Genomic DNA, 27,518 nt, shown 5'->3' with positions numbered 1-27,518 from the left:
TCAAGGAAGATAAAAGTTATATTGTTTTAGCTCCATGGTTTCATCAACATCTTCAAACTGCTAACAAAAAGTGCTGTATATTACAATGTACATCAAATCTGTAGCCAAGAATTAAAACACTTTTGTTTTACCTCGACACTCTAACAACGTCATACTTTAACTTCATCTCCTTTACAGACACTGAAGAAAACTACCAGTTCAACTGTGGCGGACTTTGATACACAATTATTCAAACCATGTTTAGATTAGCTGGAGTTTTAGCATTGGAATACAGTCAAATGTCAGAAAAATCCTGAACTTATTAACATAATTCAAAATAATGCCATTCAATTGCAAGACTTTAAATATCTCTAATCTGATTTGTCGTCATTTGGATGAATTCTAAATGTTCAAAAGTCTTTCTACTCCTCTGGGCTAGATCTAGATACAGACATGCTTAATCTAAAGCAACCACAAGGTGTCAGCCTTTTACTATTTCTAAGCACAGAGCTGAAGAAATGGGGTTTTCTTCTTACCTACTGGTTCTACAATACTGTACATTTCTAAGCACAATGCAAACAAAATCTGACACACCTAAATCCAGATCTTCTGTAAGGTTAAATAACAAAGCTGGTTTTCACCGTTCAAAGAGCTCAGTGGAAAACGCAGCACATATTCCAGTTCATGAAAAGGATGAGCACAAGAGCGGTAAATTGACCTGGATGCCTTTTCTTCAGAGGATAAAACAATAAATTACTGAGCTAGAAAACCAGTTATTTAAAATGAGCTCAATATGTGTCAATGTGTACAATCATAACAGTGAGCCAGCTCACCATGTCAACACCTGAAAGTTTGTCCTCGTGTCAAGTAAGCTCACTTCCTTTGTTGTTGTTGTGCAGAGTTCAACATCAACAACGTCCACAGAAGAACTGAAGCTGATCCAAATAAGGCATCAAGACATTCGTACAAAAAATAAAACTGTAACTCTGCTAGCAAACATTTTACAAAGGCTGACGGAGCACGATTTTGTTCTCTGGTGAAGCGTTACAAAACTACAAAAACATTTTATTTTCTCGTAAAGGGTGGCGCCTCGGAGACTTCTGCACGCTTTCTGATTCCTTCTCTCTGCAATAAAACTCCATCAAAATGACAGGAAACGGTGTGGATGTGGTCCCGAATGCTCCAGAGTCTGGTAAGGTGTATTAACAGTCAGTCAGTCAGTCTCCTGTGAGAGCCAGGCCCCTCAAATTCTGGGAAATTAGCACAATTTCTTGACATGCAAATAACATGCCCTGTGCATGAAGAGCGGGAGAAGTGTGTTTACAGATTAAACTGTGAAATCTTTAGAAACACACAGGAGGAGGGGAAGGTCATGATGCAGGTTCATTTATTCTGCATCTTTCACACCTCAGACGGCCTAAGTTCAGATAACTGTCACAACATCAGCACGACACAGCTCCAGAGCCACATTAGACAAACTGGGTCCACATTTATCAGGCGTCACACTGTAGGAAATCCGTCTCTATCTCTGCTGCTTTTTAGGACAGCTCCAGAGGCCTTTCACCTGTTAGCGGGCATGCTAACACGGCATTCAGGCATCCTGTGTGAGGAGCTATCATCTGTGAATGCACAGTGACGATGAGCACATTAAAACACAGGAGTCACTTTTGTGACTTGTGTGGGATGCAAAGCACACCTGCTGTGCATGAACACGGGTATTATAGCGTGCAAAATTCTGCACAATATGGGCAATATGGAGCACTGTTATGGGTATTATAAACCAAAGTGGTTGGGCTCTTGCGAGTGGCTTGCCATTGTGTACTCAGGTATTATTAAGTATCATTATAAGATTTTAGTGTATGTATATTTGCAATTTTTGCTTCACATTTTTGCAGACACACCATTAGTCTTTACAAATAAAGCCTACACATACAAACTATTCCCTAAGTAAGTGTACCTCAGAGGTAGCACTGGTTTTAGTCCTTCCCAAGAGTGACTCTGAAAACAGACCCTGCTGTTCAGGACCAAACACCGAGTCCTCCTGCCTCTGACCTCTACAACTTCATATGTGATGACCAAAGGAGGAAATTTGATTCTCAAGTCAGAACTTTTTAGAAAGTGAGTTAGTGACTTGGTAACAAATTAGATTAATACTAGAAATTAATACTGGTCTTTTGCTTGACATTGATAATCTGACTGATAAATCCTACTTCTGTTGTTCTTCACCTAAACTTTAACGGTAACCTCGTCCACCAAACAGTTTTAACCGCCTACATTTGACCTTTACAGAACCTTTAATGTACCCAATAGGTGAAGAAGGCAGAGTCAAGTCATGCCACGGACACATTATCCAATAAATTGGTGGTCGTCTCATGAAATGTCCGGAGCCTGTGTTTCCTCCGATCCTTCACTGGAGACCTGGCGCAGGTTCCTTTTGGTGGACAGAGCTGAGGCTTGCTCCAGCAGCTGGTGGAGGTAAATGTCCTCAGCCCTCTCTTCTGCTGACCGACTCTCAGACTGAGCCAGGCCAGAAGCCGGCGAGGCCACCTGGGCTACATGAGCCAAAAGAGTCCGCGGGGCCTTGCAGGAGGAGATGTCGGTGGTGACAGAGGAGTCATCTGTGGGGGCCGGCGAGAGTTCATCTGCCACCTGTGGTTGCATTTCATCCCTCGCCTGATCTGGAGGTGGATGATCCACTATGACTACTGCTCGACTCCCAGGGGGCTGGTAAGGCGGCGGTCCCATCAGCGGAGAGCTGTCGGGGGTGAGCGGGGCCTGGCTGTGGATGATGATTGGGTCTGGAGAAGGCAGCGGGGCCTCCTCTTCCACAGCATCAAGATCCCTGGGGTCCTTGGAGGGGCTCTGGTCCGGGGATATAGAGTCAGGCTGGTGGGAGATGATGCGGAGGCTCAGGCCTGCTTTGGGGAACCCGCTGGTGGAGGACGGCTTCCCTCTGGAGGCCTGGACTGGACTCAACAGCACCGGCAGCTCCTGACCCAGAGGCTGGCGGGGTAATTCCTCAGGCTTCCCTGAGAACAAAACAGGTGCTTAAAGAACTGAAACATATATTCTTGACATTACAAAGCTGTGGCCGTAGATCGAGCTGCACAAACTGATTGTAGTCACGTCTTAGGATTGTTCTTAAATAAATACGTTGTCCCTCCGTGCATCCCGAGGTGCTGGCGATGCTAAACAGGACAAACCCAGGTACGTCAGACTTTCGGTGGCAGCTGTGTACCTGGAGGAGGAAGGTCCAGCTTCATCTTCCTCAGTTCAGTCATGGACGCCTGAAGCTGCTCGACGATCACGTCGTCGCTGTAGAAGAAAGTCTGAGCGATCCGCTCCTGCAGGAACTCTCTGAGCTCCTCCAGAGACATCTTCAACAGACGCTCTGCACACACACAAGAATGACATGTCAAACCCACCCAAACAATCTGTCCCGTGTACTATAAGTGATCTCTTCTTTAAGTACTGATTGTCAGATGGTGTGTTTGAAGTAGTTGAATTTGCCAAGGCAGAACATCGACCCTAAATCCCTTTTGTACGGACTGAAAGGTGTCAGTGGTCCAGAGTATTGGTAAGTGTCCAGTCCCTAAAGCTATTTCTAACTGTACCTTTCTTTAAAGAAAGGTCTTGAGAAAGTAAATTCAACTAAGTTAGGAAATATGTGGTTCTTTCACAAAAATCTAAAAGCATAAAACGGCCCATAATGCCACAAACTGTCATTATTTTGTGCTAAGCTATGCTAACCTGTAAGTAGCTTGTACCATACAGACATGAGAGTGGTAGTGATCTTCTAATCCAACACAAAGCGTATTTCACATTACAATGTTGCGCTATCCCTTTAAGAAATGTTAAAAACGGCATTTGAATAATTAGCGGCTGCATCTAGAAGTCCAGACTTTCCACAGTTGCAGATTAGCTGACAGATAAAAATCATCCAAAATAACTGCATTTCAGCAGATTATTAGAATGCTGCAGTAGATTAAAAAGGGGTTTAACAAAACAAAAAACAAGCTTGAGTAGTGATTCATCTTTATGTGGTGAGCGGTTTGTCTTCTCCTTACTCTTGTGTATCTTCAGGATGGTGTAAGACATGGCGGTGAGAAGCCTCTCTCCCTCCAGGATGAAAATGTCCCACAGACGAAGGGTAAGCGTGAACGGCGTCTGCAGGAACACAAGAGGTCACCGTGTCACTGCCAGCTTTTTGAATATGTTAATGCTGGCGGTTTCTCATCCTGGTCGGAGTCAGGAGGTTTGTTTGGTTCTTTCCCAGACCGCAGAGGCCCACGGGCCCCTCTGAGCTCGGCGACTCAGCGGGACAGAGAAGCGCTGACAGGGGCCGAATCGTGCCAGACCACCACCACAGGATTGAGGGCATTCATGAAGGAGACTAATAGCAGTTTAACTTAACAGCTCTTAATGCTCTCTTCTAATGCAATGTCCCTGAGCTCAAATATCAGCAGGATGTTTTCTGCTGAGATCACGTAAAAGTATCCTCAAAAAGGCCGTCTGACAAAATGTTTCTGGTGATTCTTGGAAATAACTCGCTGCCAGAGATCACCTGTCAAACAGTCTGGCCAGAAATCTGATAGTTTGTGTTGATAAAGTTTGAGCTTCTGTAGCCAGAGAGCTTTTCTAATGCATATTAACTAGCTCCACAAATCTTCTGTTATCCTAACTGAGTGGCAACATAAAACATTTCTCCTTCTGGATTTTACCTTTTTCAGTAAAAGCATCCTTCCATCCATATCCATCTGGATATTAGCTGAATTACAGCCATGTTGTATCAGATACACGGGAACAAAACTGACTGATTTACATGCAAATGTAGCATTCATTTACTAAAAGGCAAAAATGGATAGCTCTGACTTAAAGTCAAACTGAATTTAAAAGTCATATTTGCTAAGACACCAGTAAATATATCCCTGAGGTTTGTTTTGAGCAAAAAAAAAAGAACTGGAAATGTGTTTATTTGTCATCACCAGCCCCCTTTGTTTGTAGGACGAGTGTACACATATGTACGACGGCGTATCAGCGTCATTCTAGATTAAAGAAACAAATGTAATATATAAGTTCATATCCAGATTAAAGTGGTACATTTAGAAATTATCAAAGACTAAGCCCCACTGTATAACCAGCTATAGGTCCATGTTGCTGTAGGATTATAATGAAGAAGGGGGGCCCATGTGCAACATTAGGGAATAGCACGGGCCCCTAACTATTGGCAGCACCACGCCTACACACAAACTCCCTAATTTCACCATTTAACAGCACAAACAGCCACATAGCTGCGGGGCTTTCAGTCATCACATGCTAAAAAGCATTCAACCACAGCACACAGTGCATCTACCGGTAGGCCTAAATGTGGGGATGGCATATTTTGATAGTCACAAGGGGGTGCTGGATTCAACAAATGAAGCCCTGGAGGAGGAGCGAAATCACTGTCCACACCCAGCATTAAGGGAGAAAGCCTACAAGTTGCACTGCTCGAGTTGGACCTGGAGGATGAGCCCAAAAAAGTTAGCTTGAAGTCAGCGTCTGTGTTCAATTCATCCACAACTAACAAACCTATTTCTGCAAATGTTTGACTTTACAATCTCACAGAATACCCGTCTTTTTAATCTTGGGGATTTTGAGTTTTTTCTCGGAATACAACCACTTGAAGATCTGATTTTCCTTTAATTAAAAGTTACAAAAGATCTACTAAAAAGTTAAAAGGTACTTTAATTTAAAAGTCTGCCAGGCAGAAAGAAATGTTCTCCTAGCTGTCTGTTACACACACACACAGCATTAAAGTAATATCTTGTAAGTTTAGAATTGTTATCTTCAGATGATGAGATAAGGAAGCCTGACGAGCTGCGCTGGGCTCCAGTCCAGCTGTTACTTTAAATGTGATGTAACTTCGTTATTAACTGGAGGCGAGATACTGTGTGAGAGATCGGAAGTGGATGAAGAAGGAAGTCATCAATCGAGCGTGTTCCTCACCCTGTCAATGAAGCACTGCAGGAACCATTTAGTGCAGTAAATCCCCGCAGACATCTGCTCTCTGTCCTGCAGAGAGAGAGAGGGAGAGAATCAGCAAATATCTACAAGCCTGCAAACTGCAAATCACATAAATGTCACCACAAATCTGAATTCTTGCTGTTGCATCGCTCTCATTTCTGTTTTGAAGCACTTGTGAGACCGTGAGCTCACCAGATGTTTCTTCAGCTTGGGGATGAGTTTGGAAATAATCTGATCATGATGTGCCTGGAATCTCTGAAGTTTGGGGAACCCGGGAACAAAAAATCCTTTAAAAGGAAGAGAGGAGAAGGGAGGCACTTTTTTTTAATCCCGCTTAATACGAGTCCAAATCCCGCTCGACAAGCGGCGCAGCCTGTAATCAGCTACGCCGCCCTGAGAGGAAAACGACTTGGACATTTATTTCCTTTCCTCAGTGGCACTTCATCTTGAAAACATGCAAGAGGCAGATTTTATTTTTGTATTCAGATCAGTTCACAGTGACGTCTCACCGTGCATGCCGTGCTTCTGATTGGTCAGCAGCTGTGACAGGGCCCAGAAGGCGTCTTCCTCGTTCAAGTACATCAGCAGCAGGGCGGCGATCTGGCTCATCCCCTGGCAGTAACTCACCTCCTGCAGGGAACAGGACGAAATAAAGGACAGTCACATCACAGGCTTCCCACTGCTGCAGTACTTCAGACTGCTGATTGGCCCGGCCACAACACAGCTCTTTCTTTTTCATCCGCAAAAGAGGCACTAATTGTAGTAATGCAACTGTGGAATTATTCTGCACGCAACTCCCAGTACCACCCAGAGGTTGATGCTAATGTTAGCTACTTTGGCAGTTTATAACATTGTTTTAAAAAAGCAATGATCAATTAAAGCACATAACAAGTTTGGCCTGCAAATTCTATTTCTTAGCCACGTTAGCGGCTTGGTTCCAGCGTGGTCGGTCGGTCGATCAGCCTGTGGGTGGTGTAAGAGCCTTATATGGGTTGTTTTATGTTGGGTGCAGAAAACTAGTGGGTCCATCGGGTCTCACCTTTCTGCTCTGCGTCAAACGCAAATTTAAGTAGGAAACTTTACCACCGTTCTAGAGGAAATGTTTGATTCAGGGGATGTTCAGGGACCGAGTTATGGATTATTGCATTTCCCTGAAGGCTATCACCGGTGAACAATAAATGTGAACAAAAAAGGCAGGAGCAGGTTATTTCGTTACACACTAGTAGGCAATGGTGGATGGAAGAGAGTGTCAATAAAGATGCCTGTCTACGCAACTCTCAGCCGCTACAAGTGGATTTGACATTTGTACAGACATTAACAGACAATAATAGACGGCATTAATTGCAGTCTGATACAAAACGCAGTAAAATCCTGCTTCTACATGAATGCATGAGGAATAACAACCCCATCATGTAATATATAATAGTTTCACAGTCGTAGCGGACATGTTTCATTCTGCATTGAGTGCTTTTAATAGTTCTAAGTACAAGTTTAAGACGTGTCGATTAAGATGCCTGTCTGTGCTTTTAGCCGCTACAGGTGGATTTGTCATTTGGTTCCCAGAAGATGATCCCACTGACTTTGCTAGTCGTCTGACTTTTCCTTTAGCGCCACCATGGCTATCTCAAAAACTGCTATGAAATGTGGTCCAGATAGTCATGTCCCCTTCAGGATGAACCGTCACCCTCATCATCATCATCATCAGGTCAAAATCATTTCTCCAATACTTTGGTTTATGACAAAATACCTGCAAACTAATGAAATTCCCATCAGCCTCAGTTGTGCTTTCTTTTAAATGCTTATTAGCAAATGTTAGCATGCCTACACATTAAAATAAGCTGGTTAACCTGGTCAGAATGATGCCTGCTAAAGATCAACATGTTAGCATTGTCAGCTACAGCCTAACAGAGCTGCTAGCATGGCTGTGGACTCTTATCTTGCTAGAATCTGATTTTCACTCAGGATTTTTCTGTTGTGGATTTTTTTAATAAGATAAAAAACAGAATGAGCTCCAATGATGTTTGAAAGGAGCAACACAACCTATTACCACCTGAGTTATGAATCACCACATGTTTTGGAGAAATGCACCAATGTATTGATATTCTTTGATTGATTCTTTGATATGTTTTTGCAGCTGTCCGGCCAGTTTAAAGATGCGCAGTGTGGCAGGGTTGCTGTGGAGGTGGGCCACCTTGTTTGTACAAATACCACTGATGTTGCCTGATGATATAATTTCTTGTGAACGATGAACCTTAAACATCAACTCCAATAGAATCCCTGTTACGCAGAAACTGTTTCAAGCTGTGGATTTTAAAGTGCAGTGATAATAAAGTCCTGCCTGCAGCCACTGAAAGCAGGCCGGTAATCAGATACATAAAGGCACTAGATCAGTAGGCTTTAACTGTCGACACTGAGCAAATACAACAGAAAAACATACTCAACTGTGGCAGAATAGAATGAGCCACGAGTGGGGAAAAGGAAATGAAGTCTCCGCTCTGCTCAGGAAAAGAAAACTCTGAATAGAATCTAGATCTTTATCAGTTAAATCGAGTTAAACTGGAATTTTAGTGTTTCGTGTGTTGAAGGAAAAACAGCCACTTACTGTGTTGTAGACTGAATATGCAGAGAGAACATGGAAAAGAGCCTGCTGCCTGTACAGAAGAGAGGGAGGAAAGGAAAATATGATGATTTTAGTCTAAATGGTTGACTATTTTTACGTGGTCCACTGTAGAGTAGTATTGTACACATGCAGTGGGATATTATCTCACAACACAGAGACTCCAGTTCAGATGGTCTTCCACAGGAGGTCTCACTCTGCACTGTTTAAACCGGACTGGACTAACAAACAAACTCTCAGAACAAAGAGAAAGAAGAAAACACAAAGCACAAAGAGCACAGAACAGAGAGAACACAGAGAAAACTTAACACAGGAAATATAGAAAAGAACACAAAATCCCACAGAACGTAGAAAACATAGAACACAAGTAAACAGAACACATAACTGTCACTCCACACAAAACAGAGCACAGAGATAGCAGCGCTGCAGCGACGGTGCTATAAAAAGCTTCATTTTTTGCAGGGCCGCTGAACTCCCGTTAAATATTGAAGCGTTTTGCTGCCCCAGACTTTTCCACTGCCGTTCCCGAACAGGCCTGCGGTCTATTAAACTGTCAGTGACATCAGTCTGTGATGGGATCAGGTTCCACACACAGACTGTACAAAAAGAGGTTCCACACAAACCCAAAGCCATCCAAGATGCAGCCGTGCCCGCCTCCTTCGCGCTCGGTTCACGCTGAGGTCGCAAAATCAAAGCCTCTACTACAGTTTGTGTTTTTACAGCTGAACTGAAAATTGCAACATGCACTACACGGCCAAAAGTATGCGGACACCAGACCAAAGCCGTGCACAATAATCTGCTGCACCTTAATTTCTTCAGGACTTGAACCTCACTACTGACAAAGCAGTCCAGTAAAGTGAGTCAGAACTTTTCACCCTGATGAAAATCAGTTACAGATGGCAAATCTGACTGAAAAACTGTTTATGCGTTTAATCACCGTGAAACTTACTTGACTCCAAAGCGGTCCATGAACATGATGTGGTTTCGAAAGGTCCTGTTGATGTCCAGGTCGATCTGTTTGATCTCAGGTGAGTACAGTCTGGCCTGCTCCTTCATTTTCTGAGCGGAAACAAAGAGCCAAGTCCACAAGGACAGGTCGGGTGGGTGAGAGATACTCAGTGAAGTGGTGAAAATAAAACAAAGACATTTACCTGATTCAAAAATGTCTCGCAGACTTTAGGAAAAAAAGGTTTTAATAGTTTGGAAAGCGGTTCGTATTATTAAAGTTAATACCATTTTGTTTTTTAATCCAAATCCGAGATAAGTTTCTGGAAATATTTAACCTTCTTTTTTTTTTACCCCATCTCACCTTCCAGCCTCACATCTACCAAAATAATCAGATATAACTTGAAGTAATTAGACTATTTTAGTGATATTGAGTCATAAATTGATGCAGTTCCAAATTAGCAGCAGCATCATATTTCAATTTTATTCTAGAGAGATTAAAATAAAATAAAAGTGCCATTACCAGAACAGGTCTAAAGCTGGTGGATTTCGTCATTTCCAAATCCCCATTACATTTCCATCTGTTTGTTTTACTCTCACTAACCTAATCCAGTCCACGCTGTTAATCTGGCAGGGAGGATGAATACATGTCAGTTCAGATGTGAGATTTAAGAGCACATCTGCCAGGAAAGCTAATCAGACACATATCTCCAGATCCAGGCGTACACAGCGTTGGCTTGGCCTTTTACTAGCTCATTCCACATCAAGAGTTTTATTCACACAGAGTCTGAATGTTTGAAGCTAATAGTTAAAACTCATTTAAAAAGGTAAATAAATAAATGTTCCTCCACCACAATTTAATCGCATTATTTTTAGCTTGTCTGAATGTTGACGGGCTAAAACTATTTGGTTTCAATCAAAACAGAGACTCTATTACAGAGTCAGGTCCAGGACATGTTTAGCCTAGCTTAGCATAGAGGCTTTCATGTGGTGTGTCTCAATTCGCGTTTACACTGACACGCAGGCCCACCAAAATCGGTCGGACAAAACTCTTCGCCCGTGAGACTTGACACTGCACAATAGTGGGGCCATGACAACAAGACAGCAATATGTTTTAATAGGCTTAGTATTTGGGAAAATGATTTTAAACATTAAACACTTCATTGCCTGTATTCTGGAGACATACTTGTATCAACCCTCAAAAACTGCGACCTTGTTGCCATTTGTCAAACTGAACCCCATAAATCATTGAGCTACATTTTAATTATTAAACATCATAGGCCATTAAATACATTCATTATGATTTTTATAATTACTCCTGATCATAAATAAATTCTAAAAAGATTTTAGAGGGAGGTCTGGGGGTCCTCCCCCTGAAAATATGGGCTTTAAACACTTCATTTCCTGCATTCTGGTGAATCTTTCTGCACCAATTCATTGAGGAAATGTCTTTATTGATATAAAAGGAAGCACAAAATATACTGCTGTCAAATGTTTCTCCTGTTTTTGTTTTTTTCCATTCATTTAATTCAGTTATAAACTTGTGCACCTTAATAGTTCCTATCTTTCAGCATCTTTTCTGCTCATGCTGACCTACATGTCCCCAGCGTCCCCAGCGTAAATGAGCCTCCCTCCCTACAGGTTGAGCTACTCCTGCTTGCCGCTTCACCTCCACTCTCCTCTGCGCCAGATTACCAATCCAGCCCTGTACATGTACGCCAGAAAGCAGCTCTGTGAGACCTGGATGGTGTACTCGTAAGAAGGAAGGGGAGGGACCACCAACATGTTTTCAAACCTGTCATATGTCAATATGTCATAAGGATAATTGAAAAAGAGATCATGTCTTTATTTTATACTCTTTATAACTCTGCAGTAAGTCGCGTTAGTTACAGGCCACGGTCCGTTTTCCAATAAACAAGGATATTAGATATAGGCCTACCAAACCGTCCCGGTTACGCTGTACAGCGCAAACACTTATTTGGCCACAAATCCGTTAAAAGAAACGGTAAAGTTTCACAAAGACAAACCTTTGAGATTACGACGGACATAAAGTGATGTTTATTCACACGTTATGTCTGTTTGATCCACCAGGGCGTCACTTTGTGCTGAAAAGTGGTGGGGACATTTAAGGGCTCATATATAGGCGTGTGCTAAAACACTTGAGAATGCACAATATTGGAGTCTGGAGAACAAGACAACAAGATATTCCAATGCTGTGTAGAAGAAATATTCATTGATGAAATAGGCTATTTGATTCGGGGATGAAGATTTTGAGCATAAAACTCTTCATTTCCTGCATTCTAGTGACATTTCTGCACCAATTTATGGTGGAAATATTTATTGAATATAATGCAGTAATCAACAGCTTCTTTTTTTTTAGCCTTAGTTACTTTTTTTTGGACAAGGCAGATCTGTTTCTTCTATAGGCCTATTTACATTGCATTTAAAGTTTTCCTATTGTTCAAGTTATTTAACATTTATTGTGGCAAGTTAATTTTTAGAAAACTTTCAGCAAATGCTTTCAAAAAGTGGTGGGGACATGTCCCCAGCGTCCCCAGCGTAAATGACACCTATGTTGATCCAGATAAAAGCAGCCGTCGTAGAGACTGGGCGATACGGCTTCAACATGCTGCGCGTGCTCTTGCAGACAGCAATTAGTTCCGGTGGACGATGACTTTTTGGCACCTGTATGCTCTGCTGTCCAGTCTTTCTGGCCACCAAAAATCTGATTTCAGCTATGTTAACACCAAAAACAGTCTATGATTAACACACAGTTAAAACGGGGACGGGGACAGCTTCAGACGGGGACAGGCCACCAAAACCGGGCACTGTGCCCGGAAACGGGGACATCTGGTCACCTTACATTAAAAGTGAAAACAAAACCACCTTCTAAGTGGTGCAAAGCAGTTTGAAACTACAAATCTTTGTTATTGATGTTGGAGTCAAAATTACAATTCATTGGCCTGTTTTCCTTTTTCTTATTTAAACACATTTTTCAATCCCTTAAATTTGATTATCAAAGAAACGTAACCTAACCTCAAACATTTCTTTTACATAACTCTACTGATATTCATTGTTACTTATGGGCCAACATACTCTGTACAGATCAGACCTCCTGCTGAGAAAAGGCCTCTCTCTCACTTTGTTAATGCATGGAGAACATCAAGAGACTCATTTCACAACATTTCTGCAGTCTGGATGACACTGTGAGTGCACACCTCATATTTGCCCTCGTTCTCCGTCTTCGCCCGCTCCACGTCCAGCATCAGCGCCCAGGCCCGGCCTCTGAGCTGCAGGGGAATGCCCTTGTACACCCGTTTTACCATCTGACAGCAGAAGAAGCAAAGACAAACACTGGGTGAATAAAAAGCCAGAGGGTTTAGCGAGCTGCCGCTGTAAAGTGTGAGTCACCAGAAAGTTTCACCGCCTACGACAATATTCACAGGAATAAAGCAAAAGGTTTTTCACACTTGAAACATATTCAGTGAGTACACAGTAAAGCAGGTTTGTTCTGTGTGTGTCAGACATGGATCACTGTTTTGTTTACTTGTGTATGTTGGAAGCGTTTAAAACTTCCAAAGAGAACACATTTTGGCGGCAAGAGCTTGGAAATTTTTAGCTTGAATACTAATCCTAATTAGTAGCCGTTTCCATCCATCCGTCTCAGGATGGAGCTCCAGTGGAGACTGTTTCAAATGTTTGATTTGTTCTGTACAGTTTCTATTTATCTCTTTCTTAAATAAAAGGAGTGTAATAAACCAACAGTAGAGTTTTAGCTGTAAAACTTGTATAACTCTGCTGCCAATTTATGAAATAAAATCCTTCACATTTACACAAACTGTATGTACATTAATACATCACATTACTGCAGTGCATGCCTTAAACAAGCCCTGGACCTACGGTATGTTTATCTTTATCTATTTACATTTAAACTGTTTTTTTTCAGACCATCTTAACGCCAGGGTTTGTAGCTCCATCCCTGCTTACTGTCCTTCTTTCTTCTCTCATATGGCGGGTTCGCCAGGACGTTTGTCTCGCTTCCCCTGGTAACCCCCGTGTTTCATGTCAACGCTATGAAGTGTGAGCAATTCCTTCAGACAAAGTCTGCAGAGATACAGACTTAGAGCCTTCGAGCGCTTGACGATTTGACAGCGGGACACCCCTAAGCCCTCACAGACTCCGATCGGGCCCTACTGTAGGTCAAACTGCTGCTTCTGAAAGTACACAGTACAGTGGTGGTCATAACGTCATGGCTGACTGGTGTATATCCAAAAGCAATCCTTCACAGGCAAACCCAAACACCACAAATAAGGAGCCCCTAGCTCAACAAACCAAAAAACACAGTGTGATGTGAAAGGAGTTATATGAAAAATAATGGCTGTGAGTTTTCCTCTGTCAGGTAGTCATTTGAATTTATAATTGACGCGATAAGAACGAATGTTTTGAGTTATGAGTGTTGTTTGAGAAACTGTTCAGTGTGGGTGGAGGTTTTCCAAATAGCCATCTTCTAGTTTGACCCATATTTCAGGGGTTACGTAAAGCTGATCCAGAGTTCTTCATAATGAGTGAGCATGTAGGAATTCAATGCCTTGCTACAGTTAACTGAGTTACTGGAATCACCACTGACAGCTGCAGTGATTCATTGTGTGACCTCACCAACCAGCAACCCACTTTGCATGCTTGTCAGCTATTGTCTGAACTCTCCAGCAGTGAAGTACTCCTAAATGAGAATAATAAAAAGGTGTTTTCCGTCTCTGTTTGACCTCCGGGTCTTGTACGTGTGGGCTGTTACTCACCCTGTCGCTATTCTTGTATTTATCCCACTTCTTCACCATCTTCAGCCACTTCTCCGCTCTCTCGATCTCCAGCTGCTTCAGCTGTGAGGGAGACAGAAGCTGGTGAACATATACACAGCTGACTACCTTTCTTACTACTGGACATAGTTTGGCAGCAATGTGACCGTTAGCTCTGGAGCCTTGTGAGCTTCCTTATTTACCTTTTCTTCATGTGCAGTCGGGGCTGGCAACTCGACCTCACTGCAAACAAAAGAACAACAAAACATCAGGTTAAATCTTGACCGTGATCACAGCTCCGCCAACAACGTGCAACAGGCAGACTTACTGCATGAAGCCGAAACGGTCGATGACTTTGTAGATGCTGTAGTCAGCATCTTCCCAGGGGTCGATCTCCACCCCGGCCTGCCTGCCCTGGAGACACAAACACAAAAACTAACTTTCAAAGATACAATCAGAAAAGTATGTAAGTGCACAAAACATTCACATTAATTTAACCTTTAACACAAAAAATTATTAAATGGGATCAATAACACTCCAAACTAACTGATGTAAAATCAGTCACTTCTATTAGTATTTAGTTAGTTTTTTATTAGTTTATCAGTTATTCTCTTTAACCAGCGTTGTTTACCAGAGAACACGCAGTTGGGAGAGAAGTTGTTCTGCGTATTTTACCATTAAATCAGAATCAGCTTTATTGCCATGTAGGTTTTTACACATACCAGGAAATTCCTTTGGGTATTTTAGTGCAGAACAATAAACATAGTGGATGGAAAATATAAGAAAGACAAAGCTATGCTGACCGATAAATCGGCTCGCTGATATTATCGGTCGATGTGAATTGCAGATAAATCGGTATCTGTGTTTATAACAGCCGATAAATGACAATTACAAATATCCTTCTATCATGTTAGGACTGCTGTTGTTGCATAGTTTGTCCACCAGAGGACTCTGACATGTTCAGCTCTACTGCTGTGTTTAAACTGATTGATATAAGGTCTCATAACTACACATAACAGATGTTAAGGGTAATCTTTGGTTATATTATGTGTTATGTGTCTAGGAAGAAGGGAAAAGAAGAATATCGGCCGACATATCGGAATATCGGATTTTAAAATCCTCAAATATCAAAATTGGTATTGGTCTTAAAAATTCCATATTGGTCGGGATGTGATGCTAAATGCAGTTAGCCACGCAGCTAACCATCAGTATCTTGCCCAAGGACAGTGGAGGGGCCGGGGATCCAACCACCAAGCTTCTGGTTAGTGGACAACCCGCTCTACCTCCTGAGCCACAGTCACTTGTGTGCAGTGAAGCTGTTCATTGGAATTTTGTCATCACGTTTATAGCTGCAAGTAAGTGTGAATGTTGACCTGTTGATGGCATTAGATCGCCAAAGTCATTGGAATTTATGTTTGGGTGCCATGATTATCTGCCCCAAATTTCATAGCAATCCATCCAAAACATGGGCCAAAGTGGTTTACTGACCAACCCACTGACAGCCGTCCAACATGACCAGCTACAATAAAAAAAAAAAAGCATATTAATTTAAATAACCCGTGATGCATATGTATTTGCATGCAGATATACTTTTATTACATTCATAAAGATACACACACTGTCTGACACTGGCAGGGGTGCACACGCACTAAAAGGTTTCATCAATAAGTCAAACTTTACCAGCAGGTAACACTCTACAGTGAAACCGTCCAACCTAAACACGCATTCAGAATCTGCATTAATCAGCACAAAGATTGGGACCAATGTATTCATCATGGAAAATCCATTTAGGCTCCAATCTGGTCCCAACGTTGACATAACAGAGAGGGAACTAATCCTCCGACAGCCTACTGGAGAATGACAACACTGCTGTGTGGTTGGCTGCATGTCTGGAAGGCAGCCAATCAGCCTCCTGCGCTCAGCTGGGGGGAGAGAGGGTCACAATGTGCTCACAGAAACTGTTCGGCTTCTTCGCGGCTGAGTCGGCACTCTGAGCCCTGGAGGCCCCGCGAGTGATGTCAGCCTCGTGAAAGTGAGAGGACTAAAAATACCTCCTCACTGAGAGCGTTTGGAGACTCAGTGTTTCAGAAGGAGATCAGAGCCACACACATTTGAATGTGTTATGCTGATTTAGTACTACTGAAGTCCAAAATAGAATTCAGTAAATTATTTAATTCAAAATATAACTTCTAAGACGCAATCTGAATGTCATTTTTACTGAACTGAAGCCTCAAATAATTTCTGGTATCAAACCTAAGTATCCAAAACTGTCAGGTTCCAAAGGTTGGCATCAAATATCTGGTCAGATCAGGGACAACACTTATACGATCAGTGTGTGACGGACGTCTAAACACCTGCAACCATGGTTCACTCCTGCACACAGGCAGCGTCTTAATGAATGTCAACTCATCAGGATGCACCACTCCCTGATTTCCCAGAGCCAACGGGTGTCAACTCTCCAGAAAAGCTGGTATTTTATCATTCCCAGTTTGACACATCCCAGCGGCTGTCCCTCGACTCCTTCTGTATGATACATCCTGTGGAACGACATGACACGCCATGTGTGTGTTTCACTTTATTTTTTCATCAGAACGTTCCTGATTTAAGTTAAAGATTTTGCAAATTTGACAAAGAAAATCTTATTACAAAGTCCCGTTACTTTGTTTGTCCAAAGCTCTCAGTCACATCTCGTTACGGTTGTGAGATAACACATGTAGCTTCACGTAAGTGGCCCTTGTGATACATTTTGCTCCAGCGTGACCTCTGACATATTGAGCAATTGTAAGTCGCTTTGGATCAAGTGTCAGCTACATGAAGTTGCAGTGAACATTGCTTTGGTATTGGCAATGTAACTCAGGTATCGTCTCAGGACCAAAGCCTCAAGTTTGCCATTTTTAAATGCCAAAATAAAACTGTAGTTTGTAGAACATCGGTTTTACTCAATTCAGCTTTTACCTGCAGTTTCAAATGAAGTGTTTTCAGTTCCCATTATGCTTTCTGTTAATGCACCCAAGAAAAGCAAAGAGGCAAATATCCTTTCAGCATGACTAATAAATGTTTTTTACAAAACTCCATATAAAAAGGCTCAGATTTAACTGAAGAATGTATTTTTTATTTATCTGTTTAATATGAGTGTAACAGATTGAAACATAATATCTGCTGACCGTGAACCTGTTTCAACAGAATAAGAGAGCGCCAGAGAGCAGGATGAGAGGTGAAGCCAGGTCAGCTTGGTCTCTCTGAAACCTGCCTTACAGACAAACCCCTGTATGCATCTGTGGCAGGCTTTTACCCAGAGTTCTCCTGGGATGAACGGTTCTTTTTCCAGCCCTGCTCCTCCTCTCTGCGCTGAGCTGCACATGTGGCCGGAAACCAGCATCCCAACACAGAAATCCCGATGACCGGGACTTCAGCCAGCCCCCGGAGGTCGGTGTCAAGTCAATCGTTGCACAGTGTGTCACAGCTGTTGCTATGGCTAGACAGAGCAGACCCTCCACGAGCACCCCCCCCCCAACTCCGCTTCTGCCACTGCTGAGCTAAATTTAACCTTTAACTGCCACCGCCTCCGTTGCCCCCAGTTCAACTCTGCATCAGCACATTCACCACTCTGAGTTTCTTGTTCCGAGCAGGGATGTAGAGCTGCATAAGCATTCACACTTATCATGGCTTTTATTTTGAAATTTGATAACATTGGTTTCTGTCGTGCATAATAACCAAATGCTGCTCAGCAGACCGGGACAAAATGTGTCATCGCCACACATACTGTCAGCATTTCCAAATATTCTTGCATTAATACAGTAATGACAAAGCGATGCACATTCCAGCCTATAACCAAAATGCAGCTGCTTTTTTAATAAATTTGTACTGCAGGAGTCAACCACCTTTTTATCTGATTTGTCCGTCTGAGTTTCTTGTGGTGCTGCAGGATATAAGATGCTGCGGCTGCTACACAATACCGAAAGGCTCATATTTACTGAAATGAGACCTGTACTTGTATTTACTCTGGAGTCCAACACATTCTCCGTGGGTGCTGGACTGCGCCAAGGATTCTCATCTTCATGGATTCTGCTTGTGATTTTCATGGAATCTCGAGGCACAGCGGAGATGTAAAAGTGTCCAGAACCACACCTATAAACTCGGTTATTAAAAGTTGCTACATCAGTGAAGAAATACAAATCATGGGAGGCATCATGGAGAGAAAATAAGAGCAGATTAACTTATAACCTTCATGCCATTAGTCTTGTCCTGATTTACTACAGTTTTATTTTGACCTTGGACTGAGACTTGTGGACACACTGCTGTTAATCACAACGTTGTTTAATCTTTGAGGTCCCTTAAACGTTTTTTACAGGATAACAAACTTAAAGCTACGATGCAGATGTCATCCAGTTCATAAAAACTCTAATGATTTCTTTGCCTTCTTCTTCAAACTTCCAGCTGATTGTATCCGCTGTACCAAAGCTGTTTACAGCCTTCAAAAAGAGGAGCATGTGGTAGATATAATATGGTATTAAATGGAGAGCACAAATTACTAAATTGTGCACATGAATTATTGATTTGAGAGCGCAAATGATTAAATCCTGTGTACAATTTTTTATTTTTTTTTCTTCACCATGACACCTCCAGGGCTCTCACTGTTTCTCAACACACAGTTGCTCTGATTTGGACAAATATTCTGCATCTCAACGTGCAGTCCGGCTTTTAAAGATTATTCGTGTGGGTAAATATATTTATATTAAAAAAACAGGATGATGTTTTTGGTGCTCATTAGTTAAACTGTTGCACACACAAGCTACACAGATGCCTGTGATAATTATTTGATTGTTGACGACGGTGCGTTCAAGACTCTCCGGGGCAACTGGCTTCAGACTGATAGTGAAAACAAGGAGTCGCACTTCATCCTCTCGGTTTAGTTTTAGCTGTTAACCAGAAGGTTTTTCATGCCTGGTTTTACTGTTAGTTTCATTTCATATCTCTGGTCATCTTTCTCCACAGGCACAAACATATTATTACACAACACGTTAGTAATGCACTCTGGCGGCATACTCGCCTCCACCCACTCACACACATTCAGAGTGTATAATCCCCCACACATGCAGAAGTGCACTGCACAACTAACCACACGGCACACATTTGAATTCACGTTCTCGTCCTTCTCAGTGTGTCTGTTGCTGGTTTCTTCAACCACATCATCAACCACGTGTGAACTCTTCATTCTACAGAAAAGTAACACACCACACAAGAGATGATGCAGCTACTGGCCCACACATTAATCTTCAAGAGCCTGTAGTAAAGTAAAACACTAATTCCAAATCTGTGTGTTCACTCAACAAAACGCTGATGACTGAGGATAACTTTACAAACAATATCTGCTAACGAGGTGGGGTCATCAGACACATTTTACAGAAACGTCTGACTACACGATCCATCTGTGTTGTCTGTTGGAGGCACAAACTCACCGTAGCATATTTCAAGATGATATCAGCGCGTTCCTCTGCTATTAGAGTCTCAATGTCTTTCTTCATGTCAATATCTGCAGAGAGAAAGAGAGAAAACCAAGAACTACATGAGCTGAAGAACAACAACAACACAACAACTCAAGATGACTCAGGAAAAAAAAGCAGAGCACAGCTGATAGATGTGGGCGACTCTTCAAATGGGCATGATGAGCTGGCAACACTGGGAAACCGGAGCACATTTTCCTTGTAATGACTTCATCACATAGAAGAAACACGCTTATATAATAGTTGTTTGCATGATGCATTTGCTCGTTTTGCTTAAAACACAAACTGTGTAAGATTTCTTCCCCTGTGACTCCGGCTGCCGCACAAACACAAAGTCATTGGAAATTTAGTTTTTTTTATCTGCTGAAAGCTTAAACTAAAAACTCAACAGCAAGCAGCGTTGGGCGGGCCCTCGCACTTATTCTGGAGCTCTGCCGGTGCGGCTGTGAATTTGCTACGAGCTTCGGACGCTGCATGAAGGTTTTAAACCTCACTTCCTGTGTCCCCTTTGTGGCGCTACATAGCACTTGGCGCTATGAATATAAATTAATATTGGCTTGTAGTTATGTTCAGGGCAGGACAGTTATAAAACACGTAAAGTTTTGTTCAGATGTGAGCATGTACACTGAAGTTACAACAACTTCCTGTTTCATAGCGAATCATCGACGCCACGGACACGCCCATCGACGAAAACTCACAAATAGCACAACTTTTCATCTTCAATGCCTTTAGAAGGCACAGCAGAAATTTGAGGTCGGTCGGACTAAATCCCTATGAGGAGTTCGTTAAAGTACGAAGTGTCAATCCTTACAGTTTCAATAGGGACCTCGCACGGTTCGTGCTCGGGCCCTAATAATAATAATAATCTCTTCAGTTTCAATAGGGACCTCGCACGGTTCGTGCTCGGGCCCTAATAATAAAAATAAAAACATCAAGGTTTTATTGCTATAGCTGTGAATGTGCAATGTTGAATCATGCACTGTGCCAGAGAAGTGTTTTAAATCAAATTAAAGTTATTTAAAAACACTTTCCTGATGAGTTTCTGGTCTCAGTCGCTAGTTTCAAGTCTTCTTCAACACAGCATGATGTTCATTTAGTAAATTATGGTCCCGTTTAGAGGAACAGAGACCAGAAAGCAGGGGAGGCTTTAGGGCGGGGCTACAAGCTGATTGACATCCTGTCAATCAGGATAGAGGCGACTCGTATCCGCTGAAAAAGCCTATCAGGAGTCGGCTACTCATTTTTCCGGTATGTAGGTTTAGTTTTAAGTCTTTTTTCTCCCTCGGCAAAATCAGCATCTCGGTTAACATCACAGTTGGATGGCGACGGCCAAAATGCCAAACTCAAGGCTTAGTAGTCCACAAACCAATGGGTGATGTAATGTCGGCTACGTCCTCTTCTTTTATACAGTCTGTGTTTTTGACCCCAGTCCATCTCTGCGATCAGTGATTTAATACCGTAATTAACTAATGTCTGTAATTAATAATATGGTTAAGACTGCTCATAAAGTCAAAACCTTAGTTCCACCCACAAAAGCTCTGATTGGCTAGGCTAAAGGGGTCATCGACCCAGAGGTCTGGACCGCAGTACTGAGTGGGCAGCATCCTGCAGGTTTGTCCATCAGACAGGCAGAGATGGGTAATACGAGAGCGCTGTACTGCAGAGCTGTGTCTGCTGCAGTAATATAAGCCCCCTGGGAACAATCAACCTGCCAGCGTTCGTATGACTGTAGCCCACATCGCCTGACATCGGCCTCACACCAGCACTAAGGTGCTGCGACAGGAAGCCAGACTTTGTGTGTGAATTTACAGAAACTTGTTTCGCAGTGCACCACATTCCACTAGCTAAAGGCCGACAACATTTAAAACGCTGGTCGTACACTGCAGCACAATCCGTGGCATTCAGCTGGCGTGTGAGGTATGAAAACACAGACTGTACAGAACTAGCACAAGAAAATATGATCATACCACCCTGCTTTAGCGTGGTTGCACTGGGCCCCTGTTTGTTTTAGGATTGATTTTAAGATTTTACTCATTACTTTTACGGCTATTCATGGCCTGGCTCCTGATTATATTTTAGATATTTTAACTCCTTATGAGCCTTCTCTAAGATCTTCTGGCAAGGGCCTCTTGTCTATTCCTGGATTCAAACCGAGGATTTGCTGATTGGGCCCCAAGGCTCTGGAACGACTTGCCGGAGGAAATTAGGCTGGCAGGGTCGGCCTCTTCTTTTAAAAACTTACTTTTAGCAGAAATCATATCCAGATTTTATCTGAGCTGCCAGGCGTTTTACTATTGTCTTATCTTTGCTTATGTCCTACCGAACATATTCGCTATACTCTATTGTGATCCTTGTTCTTTCATTCTGTATTTTACCCACGTGGTTATTTTTTGTACTTTACGTGTTATTTGTCGTGAAGCACTTTGTTTGATAAGTGCTATATAAATAAAGCTTATTATTATTATTCTCATATCATAACATTGATCTGGGCCACTTGTGTGTCTTTTAAAACAATGCACATAATCCCAGACAGAGTCGGAGCGTTGCTGCTAAATCATCCCCAAACAAAGCTGCGAGCGAATTAATCCCGCTTCAGATGCATTCTCTGTTTGAATCTACACCAATGGCAGGACCAGGAGTGGTAATCTGGACACGCAACAGGACAGGCAAACCATCAGGATTAGGAATATCTCCAAAGCAGGATTACGCAATGAAAGTCTGTTATTATTCCCAGAGCAGCAACAAAGAGGAACAAAGAGCTCTGGAGTGCTAAAGACAAGTGATGGGTTCATTTTAAATTTGCATGGTCTGTTATCCAAAAGCACAAAAGCAGAGCAGTGCGGTCCCATAAAGACACAGATGGAAAGCATCTGGAGCCGAGGCTGTTATTAAACTTTATGATCAACGCTAAGAAGCTTCTTCTCTAATGCCAGAAATTGTTGATGCTTTGGGCTGTAAATCAGGTACCACAACCCCCTACAGACTGATCATCGAATGACAGATCTCAAATTAAAGCGCCTACAGTCTTACAAGTTCAGTCAGTTTTAAAGCACGCCAGACTGTGCAGTGAATACCTGGTGGACTGCAGCGCTCTGATGGTATTGCAAAAATCACGCGGGTGCCAGCAGAGGCATTTCTACGCATCAAAACACCTCAAATGAGGAGGAGAGCGTGGAGCCGGTCGCAGCCAGAGGAGGACAACTTTACAGTAAATGCTAAATTTGATAAGGGAGTTGGAGGGTTGTTTTTAGCAGCAGCATTACGCTAGCTCGTCATTTCATGCCGTCTCACGTTTTTTTGGATGCAACCTGTGTTTAGTTGCTGAGGCTCTCAGTCGGCCATCGACGTGGACGTGTTTCACAGCGAGATCCAGGACCATTTCACCACGTTTCTCTCATGATTGCATCTGGGCCAGCCCACCACGTGAAGAGGCCTTTAGTCGACACCGTGTCCCAGAATGTGAGTCTGAATGTGGGTTAACCAGGCTGCATAATTCAGTAAGGTGGAAGATGGAGGTCCAGTGACACAGTTAAAGCAAAGTGGAGACGATAGTGGATTCTACTGGAGCTTCGGGCTGCTGGTGTCCTGCTGACTGTTACATCAGGCTGATTTTATATATTACCTGTCCTAGAGCTGCAGCTGGTCATTACTTTCATTCTTGATTAATATTCTTATTATTTTTAAATTTTAAAAGTTAATCACACGTTCCCAGGGCTCAAGGTGGCATCTTCAGATGTCCAGAAAACCCAAAGATATTCTGTTTCTAAGAATATGACACAGAGAAAAGCAGCAAACGGTGGAACGACAGAATGCTTCTGTTGTTTTGCTGGATACGTAACTTTTTAATTGTCGTTATTCATAATCTTTACAGTTATGCTGTAGAGAAAATGCAGCTGAATGATGTCCCTTCTGTCAAACTGAACCCCGCTCTCCCTTAAACTCCAGCCACGCTAAACTAACACATTACTGGCTGAGATAACATGCACCTTAGATTGTACTCTGCAGCATTATATATCGGCCGCCCTGCTCTCTAAATATCGGCACTGGACACTGAAAGACCTCCGATCGATCGACGACTATTCACCAGAGTGACTTCTCTCTCGGTTTAGTCTGGTGGGGTTTCAAAGTAGCAAACAAACAGAATTCATTGTTCTGTTTATTAAAAGTTAGCAAAAGAACATCTTCTGAACAACCAAACATCTTTGAATCTAAGGACATTTCATGAGACCAAAACATATTAATAATTCGACCTCTGTCTGTCGTTGCTAATTGAGTTTCAGCAGTAATCTGGTCAGTGTCGGCTTCCTCTCATGACGCAGGTTGCTGACTAATTAACTTTGCAGCCATGATGTTGTTCTAACATTGCTCTTTATTTAAAGTCATAATTTATCCCAGCGTGTTCCGAAGAATTTCACTTTTAGCTGAGAGTTTTCCCATCATGGTCTAAATGTGCCTGTATTTCACAGACTTTTCCACTTTAAAGCTGCATATTCTGTCTATAAACATCACTAGGCGACACTGGAGACCTCAGACATTTTGATCTTGACATTTTTCACTCGTTTGGATTTCATTTCTGTCAGTTAAGATTTAACGCTTCATACATATGGGGGAAACTGTTGAAAGAGTACAAAGTAAATCTGAACAGTGTTTCAGATCAGCTGCAGCTCTGCAGAAGCTTTAAATATGCGCTGTCATCTGAAGCATATGGCAGCGGCTGCATGTGGTCAGAGCACTAAATCACAGAGGAGCTCTGGCAGGAGTCCCAGCGAGAAGGGTGGAGGCCTGAACTGGGAAAAAGCAGAGAGACTGGACGGCAGCTCTTAACCTGACTGACGGACAGTTTCCTTTCAACGCTGGCTGTTTCAACTCAATGTCCCTAAACCTGGAGCGGAGTAAGAACTTCATAAAACAAACTACATCACAGAGCGGAGACTTGGGATTTAGGCTTGGTCAGACGTTTGCTGTGGCGGTTGATGGTCAGAGGTGGGATGTGGGAAATGCGTCATCTTTAAAACTAACCTCTGTGAACTCTGCTAAGGTTGGAAAAACACGGACCTCGGTGGTAACGTGTTTGGCTGCTCAGATACAAGTTCAACCAGCGGAGATGACTGTGAGGATGCTGGCTGATACAAGTAAAGCTTCCAATCTTGTTAAAGGAATATTTAGTGTTGAGGTTTCATTTGAAGTCACGTCAAAGAGAAAAAGTTCCTCACATCTTCAGAACTCTGAAGTTTCTACTTGACCTGGACTCGTCTCTTCCGACTGACTGGAATAAATTAAGTTGGAAAGACTTCAGGGCGCAGTCTTTGCTTCAGCCAAAGCCTCTCACACCACCCAAAACATCCAAAACACAGGACTGGAATCTGAATCTGATTTGACCACAACGGCAGTGTTGTTAATAATTTAGAACTGAAAACAAATAATTGATTATTCAATTAGTCAAATCACATCAGTGTGAATATACAATATGTACTGGTTTTCATATTCTTCAATCATAGTGAACTGAATATATCTTTGGGTTCTGAAGGTCTCCTCAGGTTCTGGGAAAAACTGTCTAATCCCTGCAAAGGTTTCTTCATTTAATAAGTAAAACTATGCTGTATTTTCTTTTATAACTCATTCATAAAACAATGTTTTTGCCCAATACTTTAATGATAAATAATACCTGAAATTTAAAATGTATATAAATTATTCACTGGGGCTTTTATTTTGTTAGTTCCATTGTGCTTGCCTAACTATTTGCAGAAAACGTGTAAATATGAGCTTTCTACAGACTTTTTTTTTTAAATGAGGAGGCAGCATCAGCAGCACCACATTACATTTTACTTATGGTGTCAAACAACTTCAGTGTGTTAAACAGCAGCAGCAGCAGCAGCAGCTCTGAGCTCCAGCAGGCCCGAGTGCTGCTGCCTTCACGGTCCCCTTCGGAGGGGACATGGCTGCAGGATGCTGTTCCAGCCTGCGGACGGTAAAGTCCCATCTGACTGAGATCTGGGACCCTGCTGACGGATCGGTGTCTATTTTCTGATGGTAAACAGACCCACAGCCTCTGGAGGGATGAGCCGCGGTGCCGTGATTTGTGACGGCGCTTCAGCCTCACGCGAGATCCTTTTATTCTAATGAGAATAACAAACAAAAGCAGGGACAATGCGCATAACTGTGTGGATGAATCAGAGCGTTAATTACCGTGATTCTCGGGTGTATTTCTGCGCTATCCGTGCAGGGACACGGCTCCGGCTCCTCTGGGCATTCTCCGGTGAAAGTGCAGCTCCAGCAGAACAAACCACCGGGCTGACAACAAAAGCCTGCCTCCGTCAATCCATAGGTTACCATCAGACAGCGCACACACGGCGTGCAGCAGACGTACAGTCGGACGGACAGCGGAGCTCCTGGTCCAGGATCCGAGCAGCAGCGGCGATGCGCACTGAGCAGGCGCCGCAGCGTGGCACCAGTCAGCCGTGTGTGTGAGCTGTGAGATCCGGCCTTAAAGACACAGGACCTCCACGCGCGCGCGCGCACGCACGCACGCATCAGGGCTCGCTCCTGCCGCCATCTGCTGGACAAACACACTCATGCAGAGATGGAGGCACTGATGCTCTTTCTGAACCAAGTCTCACTCAGTGGTGGACGCAGTACACAAATCCTGCTCTGCACTAAAAGTACCCTTACTAAATATTACTCCAAAAACTAGAACATTTCAATTTCTACTCAAAAGTCAAAGTACCTGCTTTTAAAAATACTTCTGTATCAAACGTACTGTTAGTATGGTTCTGTTTGTCAGCAGCTGCGGACATGAACTTAAAAATACCGCTGGAAAACTTTCCTGTTCACTAAACTACGGCATTCATTATAAACAGGTCGCCCTTTCAAACATAATTCAAGTAACTCATGTGTGTCAGTGATGGACAAAGTATTCAGATCCTTTACTTAATTAAAAGTAATTATAATGTATCCTAAACTGTAAAAAATACTACAAGTAAAAGTCCTGCACAGAATATGTTACTACAGTAAAAGTATGTAAGTATTATCAGGAAAAATATTAAAAGTAGAAGTACTGATTGCAGAAATAATTATATATAATATATATTATTGTTTCTCATCTATTAATGTAAAATCAGGATTTTACAGTAGTCATTGTTGAGCTGTAGCTCATTTTGAATCAGACTGCAACTACTTTCACTCTGGCTGATTATTTTCTCCATTAAATCGATTTTTTTAATTCTTAAAATAGTGAGAAATACCCAAAGTGACACCTTCACAATGCTTGTTTTGTCTAACAGTTGAAAGCTCAATGTCATTACAAATAAATTAAACTAATTGTGACAAATCTTCACACTTGTGAAGCTGGAACAATGAAATGTTTTTACTTGCAACAAATGTCTTAAGCGATCGAAGTCGTTGCCAGTTATTTTCAATGTCAATCTAATAATAACCGGGTCTACTGCAGGAAAAACGTCTGCGGACCTCAGACTCCATCTGAAGCGTTTTTATTTCGCCACACTGCACGTACACGGCGAGGGCAGGACAATGTGAGCAGCAGATGTGGAAGGAGATTTGTGAGATGTACGAAATCTCTCTGGACATCTTCTAAAAACCCATCTCTTTACAAAGGCATTCAATCCTGAATGACTTTTTATTGTTCTGTCTCTGTAGTTATGTGTAAAGCGTCCTTGG

General features: G+C 42.5%; 1 protein-coding gene across 2 annotated transcripts; it reads right to left on the bottom strand.

Moving 5' to 3' along the window:
* Window positions 1–27,492, bottom strand: LOC119890639 (USP6 N-terminal-like protein). 2 transcript variants are annotated; one of them, XM_038701991.1, is made up of 14 exons: window positions 26,031–27,492; window positions 19,800–19,873; window positions 14,669–14,754; window positions 14,544–14,583; window positions 14,344–14,424; window positions 12,766–12,873; window positions 9,552–9,661; window positions 8,588–8,636; window positions 6,495–6,615; window positions 6,178–6,272; window positions 5,968–6,033; window positions 4,047–4,146; window positions 3,218–3,370; window positions 1–3,008 (listed from the first exon to the last, which is right to left on the bottom strand). In XM_038701991.1, exons 2-14 carry the CDS (start codon window positions 19,863–19,865, stop codon window positions 2,350–2,352), a joined length of 1,734 nt encoding a protein of 577 aa, XP_038557919.1. In that variant the 5' UTR covers window positions 19,866–19,873; window positions 26,031–27,492; the 3' UTR covers window positions 1–2,349. The 2 variants fall into 2 exon arrangements, with proteins under 2 accessions (XP_038557919.1, XP_038557918.1); XM_038701990.1 differs by lacking the exon at window positions 26,031–27,492 and adding an exon at window positions 19,472–19,556 and having other exon boundaries at window positions 19,800–19,874.
* Between the last annotated feature and the right edge of the window lie 26 nt (window positions 27,493–27,518).

Source organism: Micropterus salmoides, unplaced genomic scaffold (genome assembly GCF_014851395.1).
Source record: "Micropterus salmoides isolate LMB-PRFRI ecotype aquatic unplaced genomic scaffold, ASM1485139v1 Ms_hic_scaffold_6, whole genome shotgun sequence".
NCBI classification, from domain to species: Eukaryota; Metazoa; Chordata; class Actinopteri; order Centrarchiformes; family Centrarchidae; genus Micropterus; species Micropterus salmoides.
The sequence above is the reverse complement of the archived record's forward strand: the minus strand, read 5'-3'. Positions and strand labels throughout refer to the sequence as shown.

Excerpts from the sequence above, each read along its gene's own strand:
- LOC119890639 (XM_038701990.1), bottom strand. Across the intron at positions 8,637-9,551 it reads ATGGACCGCTTTGGAGTCAA|GCAGCAGGCTCTTTTCCATG; the intron begins GTAAGTTTCACG and ends TCTTCTGTACAG. Across the intron at positions 4,147-5,967 it reads TGCAGTGCTTCATTGACAGG|ACGCCGTTCACGCTTACCCT; the intron begins GTGAGGAACACG and ends GTGTTCCTGCAG.